Source organism: Alexandromys fortis, unplaced genomic scaffold (genome assembly GCF_014885135.2).
Source record: "Alexandromys fortis isolate MF-2015 unplaced genomic scaffold, M_Fortis_MF-2015_v1.1 scaffold_16, whole genome shotgun sequence".
Lineage (NCBI taxonomy): Eukaryota > Metazoa > Chordata > Mammalia > Rodentia > Cricetidae > Alexandromys > Alexandromys fortis.
Window position 1 is genome coordinate 15,418,803 of NW_026067893.1, and position 18,956 is coordinate 15,437,758.

Sequence of the window (18,956 nt, forward strand, 5' to 3'; positions counted from 1 at the left end):
GAACTTAGCTTCACCGTTTGAATTTGGGTTTCTGTTCACGGCCGTCCTGAACAAGTTCTCTTGACTGGTGCTGTCCTTGCTCCTGGTTAACCCATCTGCAAGCAGGGGCCAGAGTGTTCCGTGCTGACTGGGGGAGACCTTTGCTCCTGTGAAGCCTCCTTGGGAGAGATTCCTCGGCCCTTTTCCCTCCAGGTCACTCCCTCCACTGAGCGTCCCTCTCTCTGTGTCCACTGTTCTCTCGCGGTGTATCCAAAAAATTCCCTTCACGTAGCCTGGCAAATCCCTTTGCTTCCCACATCCCTGGCCTACTAGACATGGTTCCACGTGGAAATACACACTTATGTTCAAAGACAAAGCCTGGTGAGGCCTGCGTCCTGGGCCGGCCACGGCAGGGAGTTGAACTCCTGCAATCACCTGGCACAAAGCAGCCTTTGTTCGCCAAGGGCCCAGCCCACTCCCCCTTGTGGCCCAAGCACTCCTGATTTTAGGCTCTCCTGGCAAGCTCTGGAAGTCCGCCTGGCTTTGGCTCTGGTTTTCCAGCCGTAGTCCCCGCTCTTGTAAAGCTGTTAGCTCCTTCGGCAGCGTCTTTCCTCTCTGGAAATGTCTCCCCGTGTCGACACAGGACTGGCTCAAAGGCTGCAATCTGGGGAAAAAAACCCAGGAGGCTGGAGCGCCGGCTGTAACCGCTGACTGATTCTTCATCGCTGACCTTGGGAAAATGATAACAGGCTGTGACAGAAGTCGTCACTCTCTCCTGAGGCTGCTGGCGGCTAAATCTCCATTTTCCTTGTCTAATCAGCTATGTCGCCTGTCACGTGTTTATACCAGGCCACAGATGAGCTGGCTCGAATGAGGGCATGATGTCCCACGATGTTAATGGTAGATCTTTCCCTCGGTGAGGTACTTCTCGGAAAGGCTCAGAGAAGCCTACCCATTTCAAGACATTTCTTTCCGGAAACAGTGAGCAGCCAGGGTGGGACTGATGAACTTTCTGAACTAGAGATGAAGCGTGAACTGCATTTCTGGGGTGGGCGTGGGGGAGAACAAGCTTCACCTGTTAAAGATTCTGCAAGGCTTGTTGTTGGATTTGAGGCCAGCTCACCCACAGCCGGCTGCCTCCTTCCTGCAGCTGCTATAGAAGAAATGGCAACGGCACCTCCTCCCTCACCCCTGCCCTGCCTTCCAGTGAGTCTATAAATAGGCAGACAGAGTCCCCGGGTGCCCAGCAAGATCCCAGGAGGGGGGCAAATGTCACTTTCACTTCCCCGAGGAAGCTGCAGACCTCGGGTGTCAGACTCCCAGGGATCAGAGAGCTATGACACACCACCCCTACACACACCCCCATACAGTAATACAGTTCGCTATGTAGACCAGGCTGGCCTCACACTCACAGAGATCCGCCTGCCTCTGCCTCCTGAGTGCTGGGATTAAAGGTGTGCATGTGCCGCCATGCCCTGCTCAATGAATACAATATACCATAACTAAATGTCTGTCTTCACTGCCCTCCAACCCCCTTCCCTTCTCTGCCAGGGACCAATGGCATCTTAGCTGCAGGCTCTTGCGAACCCTCCCCTCTTCCAGCTATGTCTGGCCTGGCGCCTAACCCTAACCCTGGGGTGGGGGGGGTGGGGGGGAGGAAGAAGTGAAAGGACAAGCTGTATCCATCTTTGCAGCGGTGGGCAGACAGTTTCTCCTTACACACCGCTTATACAATGCATGCCTTTGATCTTGTTAGGGAACCATATTGCCTAATAGCATCCAGGATATATGAATGCTAAATTCACAGCAGACTCCGATACTATAAAAAAAATGTACAGGACTTGAGAACCCTTTGCTGAGGGATTCCAAAATGCTTTATTAAAAAAGACACTAATCGGGCCTCTAATGGGCCTGCTGACATAGATGAAAATTACTGTCCATGTTCTCGTAGGCAGACTTGAGGTGTAGTATAGTTAAGCAGCGTGTTCAGTGGAACAGACTCAGCATGTCCCCAGAGTTCATGCTTCACGAGTGTGATCCCCAGTGTGACACTGTCGAGGTTTGAGACCCTGAAGGGGCTGTAGCTCGGGTACACTTCGTCCTCAGGAGCAGACATGGATTCATTGTCCCCAATAAGTTCATTATAAAAGCAGAGGTCACTGTGATGGTTTGAATGAGAACGGCCCCCACAGGCTCACAGATTTGGATTTTTTTTTTTTTTTTTTTTTTGAGTGGCACTATTTGAAAGGATTAGAACTGATGGCTTTGATGGAGGAAGTGTGTAACCGGGGGGGGGGGGGGGCTTTAAGGCTTTTGAAAGCATAACCCAGATCCAGTAGCTCTCTCTGCTGCCTGCAGATTCGGGTGGAGAGTTCTAACCTGCTTCTCCAGTACCATGTCTTCCTATGTGTGGCCATGATGATAATGGGCTAAACCTCTGAAACGAAAAGCCCAATTAAATGTTTTCCTTTATTAGAGTTGCCATGTTCCACGTGTCTCTTCACAGCAATAGAATGGTGACTAAGACAGTCACATAGCAAGTCTGTGTTCCTGTGAAAAGCCAACCCCTGGCCCTGGGATGGAGGTTAGCATGCTATACTTGCTTTAGAGACTTCACAGGGCCTCGTTTGAAGTATTTCTACAGAGAGGACACTGAGGTTATTGAAGCCAGGGATGGGAGAAATGTTTCTCTATACTTAAAGGGGCCTCAGAGTTGGCACTGAATACACCCAGACACCAAATTCCAGCACAAATGAGATGTATCTACCCCAGGAGCATAAGCTAATGGCTCTGATCAGGCAAAGACAGCAATGACTGGCTGGAATGTGGCCATTCTAAGGGCTCTAGCCCTGGAAAAGAAGAAAGGGGGGTGTCCTCCAGAGAGGGTTGGGATGGCTAGGAGGGAAACAAAGAAGATGAGGTAGTGGGGTTTTTGTCATGTAGCTTGGTGGGTTTGAGAGATCAAATCAGGACCAATAATACAACTGTTTCTTGATCTGAACAAACAAAAACCAAAAGAGAGAGAGAGAGAAAGGAAGGAAAAGAAAAGGGGGTAAATTAAAATTATTTCCACCATCCACCAAATGTGGCCACTTAATAAAAACAACTCTGAGCAAGTTTCCAAACTGAAACCCAGAAGGATATCCTGCCAATCACTTGCTGGCAACTCTTCAGCCAGGCTTCTTTTTACCCCAGGAACAGTGTGGCAGGATCTCAGGTACAGCGGGACTCTGTGGCAGGCTCCCAGTCACGGTGAGTAAGAAAGGGCGCATTATTATCTAAGTGCGTTGTTAGAGCACCCACAAGGAATAACTATCAGAGAGTCACAGTCAGGCTTGAGCTTCTCATTAGCATGTCACTTGAGGTGAGCTTCAGAATCTTGAAAACAAGCTGGTGGTGTGATGGTGGTGCACGCCTTTGATCCCAGCACTCAGGAGGCAGGTGAATCTCTGTGAGTTCCAGAACAGCCAGGGCTGTTACACAAAGAAACCCTATCTCAGGGGAAAGAAAATCTTGAAAATAGTGTTCTTTATTGAGACATTGCTCTCCTATATGAATCTCAAATGCACAGATGCCAAAAATAGCCATCCAGACTTGTATAGGGACATGTAAGGATCAGACCTATGGGGCAGAACTAGAATGGAAAGAAAAGAAAAATGCATAAAACTCATAGGATTTTTTTGGGTGGGATAGGGGTGGGGTTTGCTTGAGATGGAGTCTCGCTATGTAGATCTCTATGTTGATCAAGCTGGCCTCAAATTCATAAAGATCTGCCTGCCTGTGTCTTCTGAGCACTGAGGTTAAAGTCATGGAGCACCATGCCGGTCTCATCCATATATTATTAAGCAGGCATCTGATGATCTATGTAATTACAACCTCGCAACAGACACCAGCAAAAGGTGTGCAGGTCAGCTGATCTGACCTCTGCTGTTCTTTTCTATGAGACCAAAACCTCAGGGGCAAGGCTACCTTAGAGCAGGTTGCTCCTCTTCAGTTAGCACAGGGAGAAGGGCCAGGCCTATTCCTACCTACTGAGCAAGAGAGACGAGAGAGGCCCGAGGTCTTCAAACTACTGATGTTATGATTTCTTCCACACTTTCCCATACCGTGGTCTACTCAAGGCTGTACGGTAGGGGAGCTGGTTAGTTTGATGAAAGACATTCTGTTCAGCAAAGGTCATAGCGTTTCAGAGCTCAGGTCAAGCACACGCTGGCTTCCAGAGTTGAGACCTTTTCTTGGAGTGAGGCATTCAGCTTTCTGCCCTTCATTCTGGTGTTTCCTGGTGAGTAACAGAGTCCTCCCAGTGACTCCTCATCCCACAAGCATTGCACTATCCCCTGTGAGCACTGGTGCGTATGGACCACATTGTTGAATAGGCTGGAGGCGCGGACCATGCTCTCTGCTCTGATCCACACAGAAAGAATTGGTTACAAACACTCTTGTACAGTGTCTCACTGGTAGGATGTGAACATTTTGGAATTTATGAGTTTTAAAGTCCTGAGCCAGAGACATTTCTAGAAGGTTTGCTGAACTTTTCTAAAGTCATTCATGTGACTGAGGTGCACAGAGGGAGAGGGAGAAGGATGGAGAAGCCACACCAAAGAGTCCAACAGCTTTCCTTGGTAGAGACGCAGAAAGTTTATGCCCTTGAGCATCGAGTCTGGAGAAGAAAGACCACCCTGAATGTACACAAGAGATTCCTGTTGAGGGAAAGGAGAAAGATCAGGGAACAAAGAGATCGACAGGAGAAAAGGAAAAAATAGGCAATTAAGAATCAAGAATTAGGCAACTGGGCTGGAGAGATGGCTCAGTGGTTAAGAGCACTGACTGTTCTTCCAGAGGTCCTGAGTTCAATTCCCAGCGACCACATGATGGCTCACAACCATCTATAATGAGATCTGGTGCCCTCTTATGGGGTGCAGGCAAAACACTATACATAATAAATAAATAAATCTGGGTGGTGCGCGCCTTTAATCCCAGCACTCGGGAGGCAGAGGCAGGTGGATCTCTGTGAGTTCGAGACCAGCCTGGTCTACAGAGTTAGTTCCAGGACAGGCTCCAAAGCCACAGAAAAACCCTGTCTCGAAAAACCAAAAAATAAATAAATAAATCTTTTTTAAAAATTAAGACGTAGGCGGCTAAGAGGTTGGTTATCTTCCCCTAGTCAGTCTTAGGTGTAGGCTGGATGGTCAGAGAGCAAGAATGTGTGAGGGGCACAAAATGGAGAAAAGTCTAATCACTCCTCAAATCCAAGGACAGCTAGCTCTACCAGAATCAACTGCTTTCATTCTGGTACTCAGCAACTCAGCAACTTCTGGATCCCCAGCAGCGTGTTCTCAGAACCCTCTCTTTGCAAAGCTGCCCACCGAATTTTCCATCTCTTGTCAGTAACGGGAGGAGCAGGTAACCTATATAATTCTCTGCTCTATAAGCCACTGTAACATTCTCAGAGGGAGACATCTCAGTGAAACATCTCCATGTTCTGCACAATGATCATGTGTGTCTACATCTTCATGTTCTGCACAATGATCATGCGTGTCTACATCTTCATGTTCTGCACAATGATCATGTGTGTCTATATGAGTTGCTGCTTTACCAAGTCAGACACATCTCATCTGAAGACTGTTCTATGATGTAACAAAGCTCCTTGTCACTAAAGCAAGAAAATTCTATCTCAGCTGAGACCTTTTTTCCGTTAACCAAATGCTTCTTCTTTACTTCTTCTCAGCCTGAACCATCCTGAGTCACAGAAACGGTCCATCAAGTTCTAGCACATGGTCACTGCCTGCTCAGGGCTCCACATGTGTGGGCGCTAGGGAGCTCGGGAGCTAGGGCTGATTCTGGCAAGTGCTTCTATTGCTTTACTGCCCACCTTGCCCCATCCCTGCTTTTGAGTCACACTTTGCGTGCTTTCCCACCCATGACTGCCAGTTTTAGCATCTCTATGACAACAAATAATATTTTCCCTTTCCTTTAGTGAAGAGTGAACTGAAAACAATTAGCAAGACCCTTCCTAAAAGGTTTTGTTGTATCACTAGCTTTGGGGAAATACCTAGACAGAGAACTGCCTTACACTGAGACATCAGAAAGGTTGTGAAGCCTTTGGAAGATAGACCAAGCACTCACCAGCTGCTTCTCAAGGAAGCAATGAAGGGGAAAAGAAAGACAAGCATAATAGGAACAAAGCATAAGGGATGGAAGAGATTGAGAGAGAGAGAGAGAGATCTGTAGCTTAGCATCACAACAGAGAATTGCCTTGAATATTTGACAAGAATATTTTGCAGAGTTGGACATGGTGACGCTTGCCTTTAATCCGAGCAATTGGGAGGCAGAGGCAGGAAGCCAGCCTGGTCTATAGAGCCCAGTAGATCAGAGAAAGACCCTAACCCCTGAAATGTATTTGCTGTGAGTCCCCAGCAGCTTGCTGCAGAATCCCGGGACAGTGCAAGACCCCAGGAGTGGGCAGTGGGCAGCAGGAGCAGCTGATCCTAGGTAGGGACTGCACACGAGGCCACGCTGGCAGGTCTCCAAAGGTGGCTGGTCCCCGGCCAGGCAGGGACGGTGCACAAGACCATGTGGCATATCTTCATGTGGCGGTGGGGGGCAGGCAAGAGAGAGAGATAGACACACCATACAGAGTGGAGTTGGACATTTATTAGGTGGGTTATGGAGGGGAAGGGAAAAGAGGAGGGGAGGAGAGAAAAAGTGAGAGAAAGAGAGAGAGGGAGAGATAAGAGAAGAGAGAGATAGAGAAGGGGGAAGGGGAGAAGTGGGGAGTGAGGCAGAAGCTGCCTCTTCAAGAGAGGGACAGGAAAAGAGCTCAGGCTGGAAACTAAAGATCAGCCTACCTCAGTGAATAGGGGAGGGAGTGGGTGTGGCTTCTCTCTTAAAGAGACAGAACAATCATTACAACACCCCACCCAAATAATTGTTCAGGAGTGGGCTTTGGTAGCACTATTCAGTAGTAACAGAACACTCAATGTTGGCCCAGCTGGTCTATCGAACAGAGACCCAGACAGATGACCCCACACTCAGCCACTCTTGTGGCTCCCATCTCCAGTTCTTTTAATCCTGGCCAAGACAGCAGCCTTAGATACTTTCTTCCGGTCGTAAGCCAGGCCCAGGGCAGCCATGCAGTCAATGAAGAATGTAGTTAAGTTGACGTGCCAGCCGTACTCACTGGTAGAGTAGTCGTAGGGGAAGGCGTGGTGGTAGTTGTGGAAGCCCTCGCCTGGAAGAGAAGCACGGGGAGCAGTTAGGGGGCTCAGTGACTGCTGCCTTCTGATCTTTGCACACCTCTGACCGGTTGTGTACCTCAAACCTTGAAGAAGCTCACTGTTGAGTCAACAGATGAACCCACAGTCTTGTATTCTAAAGTGAACAGATGCCCTCAGAGGAATCTCAGGAAAGCGGCTGATGGGCTCTGCTCACACATACCTGTCTGGGAGCCTGACAGAGGAAGTTTCTATCATAAGATAAAAAGATGGGAGAGAAGCCAGGTCTGTGCAAACAGATTTTATGGTAGAAAGTATCAGAGCCTCAGGAAAGAGGACCCAAGCTCTATGGGGTCTGCACCTGGGTGCCTGTGGTTAGGGCAGGGCAGAGGAGAGGAGACCATTGTAGCTATGCTTCTCAGATGGAGTAAGTCATACTGTTCCCCCATGAAGTGCTGTTCTCTGGAAGGGTAGAGGTGGACAGAGGGCACCAAAATTTACCAGGAAGGAGTCCTGGCCAATGACGGGAGTTTCCTCAGCTACCCCTGGATCACTGGATACTGCTCTGACTGCTTTTCCTCTGAGCTTTGACCTTAGGGTAGGGGAGGCATTAAGAAAACAGAACTCTGAAAGCACTCGGACATTCTCTCCAACACTTGAGATTCTGAAACTCCTAGGATGGGCATCTTGCAGGATAAAGGAGAAACAGAAATTCTGGGTTTGAAATTATCTCTGTAATTCGTGTGGTGTTTTCCTGTTCTCTGCATGGCTCTTCTTTCTGAACTAATTCCAACAATGTTGACCCTTTTCAGGTGGAGGGAGACAGTGACCAAGAAAAGCCATTGAATCCCCAAAAGTAAAATCAGCTCTAGAGGAAGTCAGAAGAGTGGAAAGAATGGTAAGAGCCAGAGGAAGTGGTGGGCAAGGGTGGAGGCGTTGTGGAATGCCAACTTCTGGGCATGGAATGGCTGTGGTGATCTCAAACTCACGGCAGCTGTGATTTAACTAAGAGCTGGACAAGTCAGAGCTGGTCAACATTCCAACATGGCAAGCGGAAGGGCTCCTGGGGCGCCATCCCTCCCTGAGGATTTACACACAGTTAATGGTTGAGGAGCTATGGTGATCTAGCCACCTGCCAGTGTCCGTGCTTCAGGGAAGAAACTCTCAGCCTGTGCTCCCGTGCGCCCCGGAAATAAAACTCATCAGGCCATGAACATGTAAAAGATATTAAAGTATGAGGACGGACTACTTAGGGTGAGGAAGGAGACTACCAGGAATGGCAGGGGCACGAGAGGGTGAAGGGTTAGAATAGTGGAAACCATGCACACGCATGAAAACGTCATTACATGTAATTAATACATACTAATTAGAATGTCACTCGTCATCATATGTAATTAATACATACTAATTAAAACATTTTTAAGTTGAGAAAAATAAGCCCAGGGTCTGGAGAGAGGCTCAGCAGTTAAGGCCACTCACTGCTCTTGCAAAGGACCGTGATCCAGTTCTTGGCACTCACAAGGTAGCTCAAAACCATCTGTGACTCCAGTTCCAGGGGCTCTAATACCCTCTTCTAAATTCTACAGGTACCACATGCACATGGTATATACCCTATACACACAGGCAAAAACTCATGCACATACATATATACAAATCTTTTTAAAAATATCCCCAAAAGCAGAGCATAGTGGTATGTGCCTCTAATCCGAGCACTCAGGAGGAAGAGTTAGGCAGATCTCTTTAAGATTGAGGCCAGCAGGCTCCACCTAGCTGAACTCTGAAAGAACCCACAACATAGTGAGTTCCAGGCCATGCAGAGCTACTGTGTGTGACCCTGATGAGACCCTGGCTAAAAATTAAGACACCAAAATACTCCTCAAGGGGCTGGAGAGATGGCTCAGTGGTTAAGAGCACTGACTGTTCTTCCAGAGGAGCTGGGTTCAATTCCCAGCATCCACATGGCAGCTCACAACTGTCTGTAACTTCAAGATCTCATACCCTCACACATATATGCATGCAAAACACCAATGCAAATATAATAAAAATAAATTAAAAAATACTCCCTGAGATAATGGGAGTTATACAGAAAATAAATACAGTGAATGAATTCCTGCCAATCAAATGGCTCCAAACAGGGATACACCCCTGTGCACCGCGCTGTGTGTGGTGTGACTAAGGTACTAACACAGGGTTACTCATTTCCACACATGCTTTCACTGGGAGGCACTGAATGAGACCTAACCAGACCCCACTGCTGGCATTTAAAACAGAGTCTCTCTCCCTCCCTCCCTCTCCCTCTCTCTCGCACACACATTCAGTCTCTCTCTTTCACACACATGGAATCTCTCTCTCTCTCACACACACACAGTCTCTCTCTCTCTCTCACACACACACACAGTCTCTCTCTCTCTCACACACACACATGAAGTCTCTGACACACACACGAAGTCTCTCTCTAACACACACACATGAAATCTCTCTCTCTCTCTCTCTCTCTCTCACACACACACACACACATGGAGTCTCATACACACACACACATGGAGTCTCTGAGTTGGGGAGAAGAGGCTAGCTGTATGGGTAACAGCTAGGACAGGAAGAGATAGCCAAAGAAAGCTATGGAGAATGGTCATCTTTGTCAAAGAACATGAGCCTATGACTATGAGAAGGTAATCAAACAAAACAAAAAGATTAGGGCCATCAAGGATGAGGTGAGAGGGACAGGAGCAGATATAGAGAGGAGAATAACAACAGAGACTAAGCAAGAGCCTGGCAGTTACTTTGAGCTCATAACGACTCTGGAGTTGGGGAAACTCACTGTGTCGACCCTGCTCACCAATATAGGACATATATCAGCCTATTTCTGATAGGATGCGTATTTCACATCGTATGCCATTTCTATGGAAATCTCAGAATTGTGTAGAGTAGGTTGTTTTTGTTTTTGCTTTCCAACACAGATCAAATAAGACAATATACAATGGAAAGCGCCTGAAAGCTAGAGGAAGATTTGGGAAATGCAGTGGGGCACAGCTGGGGTTGACAGAGCAAGGTTACCTTTATTTTTTCCTACATATGCAGCAGGCCTGCATACAGAAAGCTTTACTCTCCATTGATGGTAGCATTCCATTCACACATCTGCTGCCCCCCAGTAAGATGCAACCTAACTCAGAAATGACTGGGAAAGGAGGCGTTAAAGGAACTGAGTCTCAATTAGTGATGGTTTGGAAAATGAAAACCAACGGATTAGGACTCATTTTAGAGTAGAAACCCAAGATCCAAAGTAATCATACAAGTTATAATCTGGAGTGTCTGGCTTAGCCTTAATACTCTAATCAATAACCCACCTCATGTAGTCTCCATGTGAGTTGATGACTTACCCAAAGATATCAGTGAAAGCAGGCCATTATCTCGGGCGCCAATGTTCCTGTCATATGGCCGGTATCCATAGAGATGGGCAACGCTGTTCAACAGCCAGGTTAAATGGACTATCATAGCATACCGCAGGAAAGTAACGACGTATAAGCTGTGCTGAAGAGTTTCACCCCAGAAGTACCAGGGCACCAGTGTGGGCAGGATGATGCAGATGAACAGGACAGCTGGCCTATAGTACCTATTGGGAGAGACCACATACTGAGTCTGTGGAGAGGGGCCGCAAGTACACTTGAGAGGTCTACGTTCACTGGGCTGGGCCCTTTTCTCTTACACTATGAATACAGGAGGGGTATATGTTATCTCACCCTGTACACACACACACACACACACACACACAAATATATATAGTGTATATGAGTGCTTTGCCTGCCTGTATCACATATGTGCATGTACCCAAAGAAGTCAGAAGAAGTCACTGGATCTCCTGGAACTGGATTTACAAGTAGTGAACCACGTGGGTGCTGAAAATAGAGCTTGGGTCCTCTGAAAGGACCCAAGCCATTGTGGCATCTCTCCAGTCTTCCACCCACCCAGGCCAAGCCAGACCAGTTGGGCTGTTGGGGAATATTAGTTTACACTGTAAGGATGTGGCTCTGCCTAAGGCACCTTCTGATTGGTTTAACAAAAAGCTGAACGGCCAATAACTAGGCAGGAGGTATAGGCAGGATTTCTGGGGAGAGAAAGGAAAAGGAAGAGGAATCCGAGCACACGAGAGACACCAGGAGACGTGGAGAAGATGGAGGAGAGGTAATGCCACATGATAGAACATAGATTAAAATACATGGGTTAAGTTATAAGAGCTAGTTAGGAACAAGTTTAAGCTATAGGCCAAACTTTCATAATCAACAAGATGTCTCCATATCATTATTGGGGTGTAGGGATAAGCCCTCCCCTTGGGGGCGGGCTCGCCTCGGGCGAATGTTTACTAATAAATTGGGTGCGCAGATGCTGCGCGCCCCTTCCTGCTTCTGGTACTCCGCTGGAACCTTGGTTTCGTGAGTCTGGTTCTGCCATTAAAATTGTTCAAATATCTATTACTATTGGTCTTCGTTAATCTAAACTGCCACATTGGGGAGCTGACTGGTGGGACAGAAAAAGACTCATGACATGGGTTGTGGGAATCTGCAGCCAGCTCAGACCTTGAGGTGCCAGGTGGACCTGTGGGTGTCTCCCTCTCCCCCCCCCCCCCGTCATCTCTCCAGCCTTGTCTTTAGATAAGGAATACTAGTGGAACATGGGTTAGGACATGGGTCTGTTGACTAGAAATCCATTGTTCATTTTGACAAAGTGTAAAGTCATGTTGGCCAAACAAGTCAGCCTGAAGCCACAAACCCCTCTGCTAAGTTCCACTGCCTGGGTTCTTGTCCAGTTGTCTGTGGGATCCCTTCTTGAGTCTACCTCCACCTTTGACACAGAATGTGTGACAAGTGTTCCTTTCCTGCTGCCACCCCCAGATCTTTGCTCTGCCTTTCAGGAGGCAGACTGAGGGCCCTCGACCACTGCAGCTCCCTGTCCCTTTGTTTTGTTGGTTTTTGTTTGATCGGTTGGTTTGGTTTAGTTTGGGTTTTCAAGGGTTTACTACAGAGCCAGGGTTTCTCTGTAGCTTTGGAGCCTGTTCTGGAACTCACTCTGCAGACCAGGCTAGCCTCAAACTCACAGAGATCCTCCTGTCTCTGCCTCTCAAGTGCTGGGATGAAAGGCGTGTGCCACCACTGACCTCTATGTCCCTTTGGAGGTTTTACTCACTCTTCGCTGCAAACCACTGACATCCCAAGGGAATTGATGGGTATCTGTTAAGTGGTCTCATGTTCACCTTCTTCTACATCATCTGCATCCAGCTCCTTCCGTTTCCACTCTTACCTCTGCTTTCCTGGCCTGGGGCTTCCATGGCTAACCTGTTTCCCTGATCTTCACCTGTCAACCATGGGCTACTCTCATCTGTATTGGGGCAGCCTCTCTGAAGCATATCTCTGCCACAAGATGCCAAGAGAGCTCCTTTAAGGGGAAGAACTGTGTTTCTAGTCTCAGGCTTTGCTGGTCTTGTGCACTGATTGTGTGTCCCTGTCCCCACACAAACGTCAGAATAGTTGCTGCTCATGAAGCTGCCTTTTCTGGCCACTCTTCCCTTGCATCCCTACTAAACAGTCTTGGCCCATGAACCTTTCACACTATGGATAGAAGCCTGACTTGCTTCTGGTTATTTGCCTACCTGCCTAGGCTACAGGGCTCCATTATTTCTGCAATTGTGTCCACGATTATTCTAGGTTAATGGCCATTTTGGCACATTCACTTTGTTTCATGGAAATACCTCAGAGAGAAAGGAAAAAGCAATACTCCCTGCTTGTGGGCCTGTGGAACATTCAAGAATTGTGTTTCAGAACGATGGTCAGTATGCACACTGAGTGAAATCCTTCAGCTCTTAGTTAATGTGTTCTGATAGAAAAGGCAGGGTCCCTAAACCCCAGATGCCCTGGCTCCACCCTCCCGCCCTGACTCACCTCCTCTGGAACATGACCAGCTTCTCGGCTTTTACGTCAGATATGTCCAGTTTTCCGCCCTTCTCTTTGACAGCCGGGTGTTTGCGCACGAGCAGCCAGCCCACGTGAGAGAAGAAAAAGCCACGCCGGGAATTATGAGGGTCAGCATGTGTTTCTGTGAACTTGTGGTGGACACGGTGATCTCGGACCCAATCATACACATCATTCTGGAGGGACAGGAAAGAGGACCCCAGTATTGAGAAGAGAAACCCTCCTGGAGGAATCCAGCACCCAGAGGTTTCAAGGACTCAAGATCCTCACCTCACAAAAGTCCCCAGGACTTGGGCCTAAAGGAGGCCTTGAGGAATACCATCCTCTCTGCATATTTGCCCCTGAAGCTTATGGAAGAATGATGTGGGAAGGTCATTTGTCAATCTGTTGTTTCATTGGTTAATCAATAAAGAAAACTGCGTGATCTGATAGGTCAGAAAATTAGGCAGGTGGAGTAGACAGAACAGAATGCTGGGAGGAAGAGGGAAGTGAGACAATCACCATGCCTCTCCTCTCCAGGGCAGACGCGATGAAGCTCCGGCCCAAGATGGATGCACGCTAGAATCTTCCCGGTAAGACACCACCTCGTGGTGCTACACACATTATTAGAAATGGGTTAGTCAAGATGTGAGAGTTAGCCAATAAGAGGCTAGATATAATGGGCCAAGCAGTGTTTATATGTATGAATACAGTTTGTGTGTTGTTATTTCAGGGCATAAGCTAGCCAGGTGGCTGGGAGCTGGTGGCAGGAACGCAGCCCACAGCTCCTTCTACAGAAGAAAGTAACTTACAGTTCCAGCCCCAGGAATCACACTACTGCTTCCTTTGGTTGTGTGATAGGGAGACAGGGAGGAGAGCAGCAATCAAGTCCACAAGCCCAGAGAGGCAGGGTGGGAATGCTAGCTCTTGAAGAAAAACGTGAGACAAGCTCCTCATGTAATCCTGAGCATTGGGTCCAGAGACTGTGAGACAAGTGCCCTGGCATCCCAGGATGCTGCTCCATCACAGAGGTACAGGGATATTCTTCCGGATGCCCTTATGGGTGACAACTCACCCAAGCTGGCATCAGGGCCTGTGTAACTCATGAGCCTCAGTGCTTTCCCAAGCAACCTCTGGCTCATGTGTGACTCCTTCCATCCCTTCACAGATGTGTCAGTGTCTCTATTTTGGTGTTGTCCCCCCAGGACATCAGGGCCTTTGAGGAATACTTTGTTAGGGTAGAAATGACTAGGTATGTAAGTTGAGAAACTCAAGTCTCACCAAGCCATTTCCTCTCGTTGAGATTAAGCCCCATGCCACAGCTATCCTGAGTCCCCTGCTGGAGTCTAACAGCGAAGTCAGGCCCCTGATCCTTTCCTTTGTTTCTGTTATAGCTTTGCCCCGGCAAGCTTCCACAGCTGGCTTACCCAGCACGACAGTCATTCATAGGACCACAGTGTTTCCCTGTCCGGCCTCCTAGGGTCCAAGTACAAAATGGGGCTCAACCTCCTAAGACATTTTGAGAACTTAACAAGCTCATCTGTGTCACAAAGGCTGCCTACACTGACATGTTCTTCATATCTGCAGCAGTCCCCAAGTCTGTGGCGGATCACTTTTTCTCCCACTTGACTCCTGAGACACAGCATCAATGGCTTGCTCACCAAGTATTAAAGAAACCTGAGTCAAGCCAGTTGGTGGTGACACACGCCTTTAATCCCAGCACTTGGGAGGCAGAGGCAGGTGAATCTCCAGCTGATCTACAGAGTGAGTTCCAGGATAGCTGGGGCTACACAGAGAAACCCTGTCTCAAAACACCAAACCAAACCAAACCAACAAAGAAACCAATGTCAGCGGTTGGCTGATGAGCGACAGCTCGTAAATTAAGCGGCCCAACCACAGCAGACAACCCATACAGTATGTTACGTGGGGAACTTGGGTAACACAGTGACCCTATACCCGGAGAGTTTTCCAGTTAATTCCTGTCTCCCATCCTGCTGATTCTGAGATGTCCCATGCTGTGTGCACCTCAGTACTGAGCATGCTCTTGTGCTGACTACAGGTAAGTGATAAGGATAATGGCTGTCCAGTTGGCTCCTCTGGAGGTGCTAACTTGCCACACACTCCCCCAGCCTTCACAGGGTAGATATGGAATTTCTACTAGCTTCTCACCTGGAAAGCCATGGTGTTGGCCAGGATGAGGAAGAGCCTCAGGGGCAGCCGTGCTTTATAAGTTCGGTGGCTCCACAGGCGATGGGCCCCGGCTGTGATACCCAAACCAGCAACTATGTTGTAGAACATTCCTGTCAGGAGATGGCAGGAGATTCACCAATCATTGTGGGTCCTATCAGGCCTAGGGTGGAAGGACCCTTCCCTGACTCTCTAGTCTGCTATTTCTTCAGAAGTTAGTAAAGATCCTTTTCCCTGAACCTTGGCATGCCTCGGTCTTGTTATCTTGTGGCTTCGAACACTTGAATAGCCCCACTATGGCCTCTATCTAGATATGGAGGAAAACTCGGAAGCCCCAGAAATTCTTGTGGCTTCGAACACTTGAGTAGCCCCACTATGGCCTCTATCTAGATATGGAGGAAAGCTCGGAAGCCCCAGAAATGAAGAAAGGAATCAAAACGGGCAACAGGACTCTCACTGTCTGCAGGGGTGGTACCCCTGAACCCTTCAACTCTGACCTTCCTCTAAGTTGTTCAGGGCCGCAGACTAGTCCCCCCAGTGCCTTGAAAAACAGAAATCAGAGCAATTCAGTTTGATCAATTACAACAACCCCAAATGTGAAGAGATACTGAGAGATCACAGGCCTGTGCCAATTCACCAACTGAGACAACAGCGTTTCAATACAATGGCAGGCAACATGCGCATCTCAGGGTAAGTCAGTCCTACAAAGAGCTATGTTTTCACAGTGACCTGAGCATCACCAAAAACATTAATATTTTCACAATTACTGCACACCTTGGGAGGTGGGTGTGATCACTTCTGCATCTTGAAGAAGTAGACCATAGAAAAGGCTAAATGTTTACCCAGAATCTCACTATGGCAAACTGTAGCCATCAGCTGAAGCTCAGTTTTCTGATAAGGCACTGTTCCAGCTGTGCCAATCAGCTGTGCCATCCAGCTGCCCAAATCCATGCCGAGATCCCAAACCCTCCTTTGCCATGTTTCTCTGTCAGTCTGGATGCTCGCTGCCAGTATAATGCTGGGTAACACTGAAGCTGGCAGCTGGTGGCGCCCATAGCAGGGCAAGTCAACTCTGTTATAGCTGTGTCGTGGTCTAAGGGTGGGTACCATGTCCTACCTCACCATCTTTGAAGTCAAAGGCTTAGAAGGCACAATTGTTAATAGGGAAGGAAGCAGTCCCCCCTTGCTCTGTCCCCTGACAAAGGCTGTCCCCATGGGGGCTTGGAGGAGACTTTCAATGGTGCTTCACTCCTGTGGGAAGCTGGAAACCAAGGCTCCTTAGAACCATGAAGCATACGTAGCTCAGGCTGAAGTCACCATACAGCGTATAAACTGTGTCCTTCTAGACCAGGAAATAACAGTCTCCCAAACAGCCTCTCCCCACTCCCTCTGCATCCCATTCCTTCTTGGGGTCACTACAAAGATCACTGAGCCAGTGTGCTGCCAAGGAAGGTTCTGGTCACAGTCCCTCTGAGCTGGGACCAGGCCCAAATGATCTGCTGCTCCGGCTGTGTTTCGATTGAGCTCTTCCCACATGTATGATCTGACCCTGAACTGCAGACGAGCCAGAGTTCTGTGATTCAGAACCCAAAAGTGCCCGTGTTAGTTCCTGTCACAGGTGTCTCTGGTACATTGGCTTTGCAAGTGTAAGCAGTAAGTACAAGGGGACCTGGACAAGACCCCAAACACTGTGTGGACTGTGCTTCTCAACCTCTTGATTGTCAGACAGACAGCTCGGTTCAAGTAGGTTAGTTCAGTGACACCCCCCCCCCCAGGGAAGGCTGTAGTGGTCTAGAGGGTTTTCCCCTTTAGCCCTCCAGGTTAACGTTCCTGCAGGAGAGAAGGCTCTCAAAGTAGCTGAGTTAGGAGAAAGGCTGGGAAACACACAACCTGGAGAACACGACCTTCCTAAACATGACTAAGCATTATCGTTTCCATTTAATACCTGCAAAAACTATGGCCCTGAAAAGGGTACCTCTCTTGTATTTCTCTAGCACCCACAGAACTATCGAGATGAAGCTCCAAGGATCAGAGCTCACCTGCTGGAGGCACTAGGAGGCCAAGAACAGAGACAGCCACCTCTACATCACTAACCTCCTAGAGACCGCTACCAGAAAGTCCTGTGTCTTCCAGGTGCACCATTCCTCAAAAAATAGTTAGGGGCCCTGGCCTGCAGAGCCCTGTCCCCTCTTCCTAATTGGGGAATCAGGAGTCAGAAGTTAAACCACCTGAAGGCACAGGTGTGTGTCCCGGGACAGCCCCGCATCAGCTCGCACCCATATATCCCTGAGCGGTTGAGCTAGCAGACAAGGGACACAGTAGCAACTATCTTCCTTGTTACAGCAGCCTGACCACCATCAGGGTTTCTCAAGACTCTGTTCTCTGTGCCTGGCTGTCCCTGGCAAGGAGGGGTGGATAGGAGACAGAGTAACTAAGGTTAGAAGGTTCTTGGCCCTTTGTCAGGGTCTCCGGAGACAGGACAGGAACTAACTACCCGAGGAATGCAAAGAACCCTTTCTGGACCCTCTTTTTTCATTTGAGGAATATCTCATTGACTGACAGGACCTACCTGGAGCACCAGAGCCACACCCCCGTGCACTCAGACTGTATGGAGGCTGCCTCACCTTCCCCTGGGTTCAACATGCCTGTCCAGAATCATGTACAGATTTTTTTGTGAGTTATTCCTTTCGAGTTCTTCCTCTTCAACCCTCTGAACAGTCTCCCCTTGCTCTGTCTCCTGACTAAGCAAACAGCCCATGGGGCCGCTCATCAGGCTCCCAGCAAAGGCCTTAGTTTTCTTGTGGCAGGCAATGCTAAGACAGGAAACTTTTTGAACAGAAAAGCTCTTTCAGAGACTGCCGGTTCTTTGCCATGTTTGTCTTTCCACCCTTCATAGGCTTTAACATCCATGTTCAAGGACCCCCAGAGACGACACTCTGCATCCCAATCCCATGAAGCTCTGTTCCCAGTCCAGTTACCAGTATCTCAGGAAATGACAAGAAGATTCGGAAAAAAAATCAAGATAAAGAGAGGCTAATTTTATGAGTCAGAGTCTACTTCATTCAAAAGTAAGGAGAAAGCTGGGGTACTGGCCCAAGACAAGGGGAGCTGCTCACCGAAGAGGCAGGTGTAGATCTTGCAGGAGGGAATCAGTGTGATCCCATACAGGGCCCCCAAGTGCAGCAGGACCATGAAGATGATGTTTCTCCAGATGTACTGCAGCTTGGGTGGGGCCCCCTCCTCATCCTGGTAGCTGGGGTCATGTAGATCTTCTCTCAGCTCAGGGCGGATGTCTTCTGGGTGGAGGAGCATCTTATCCACTTTCTCTTCTCCACTCTGCTGACCCCAGGGCTGAGATTCTGTGATGGTGGTAGAGCCACAGTTGCTGGACATCTTCAAAGAGAGAGAGTAGAGAGTCAAGAACAGGTACATGAGGGTACTAAGGGATCTATTGCCCCTGTAATACAGTCAAGACAGTAGAGGCACAGACCCTTGCCCCAGTGCCCAGATCATATGAAGATAGGGTACACCCCTAGGTGGAGCAGAAAAAAGTCCCTAGAAACTACACAAAAACGTGTTGACAATAAAACCTCAAGGTGAGGGGGCAGGAGCGTGGGTAAAATATTTGTGCCTCTAG

At 48.4% G+C, this 18,956-nt stretch overlaps 1 protein-coding gene across 1 annotated transcript in view; it reads right to left on the bottom strand.

The window, feature by feature from the left end:
- Positions 1-6,613: 6,613 nt before the first annotated feature.
- Positions 6,614-18,956, bottom strand: part of LOC126503803 (stearoyl-CoA desaturase 2) — a 37,631-nt gene continuing 25,288 nt past the window's right edge. Inside the window, exon 6 of the mRNA XM_050145755.1 lies at positions 6,614-7,210. Coding sequence (XP_050001712.1) covers positions 7,011-7,210 — 200 coding nt within the window. The 3' untranslated portion in view covers positions 6,614-7,010. The remainder of the gene's footprint in view (positions 7,211-18,956) is intronic.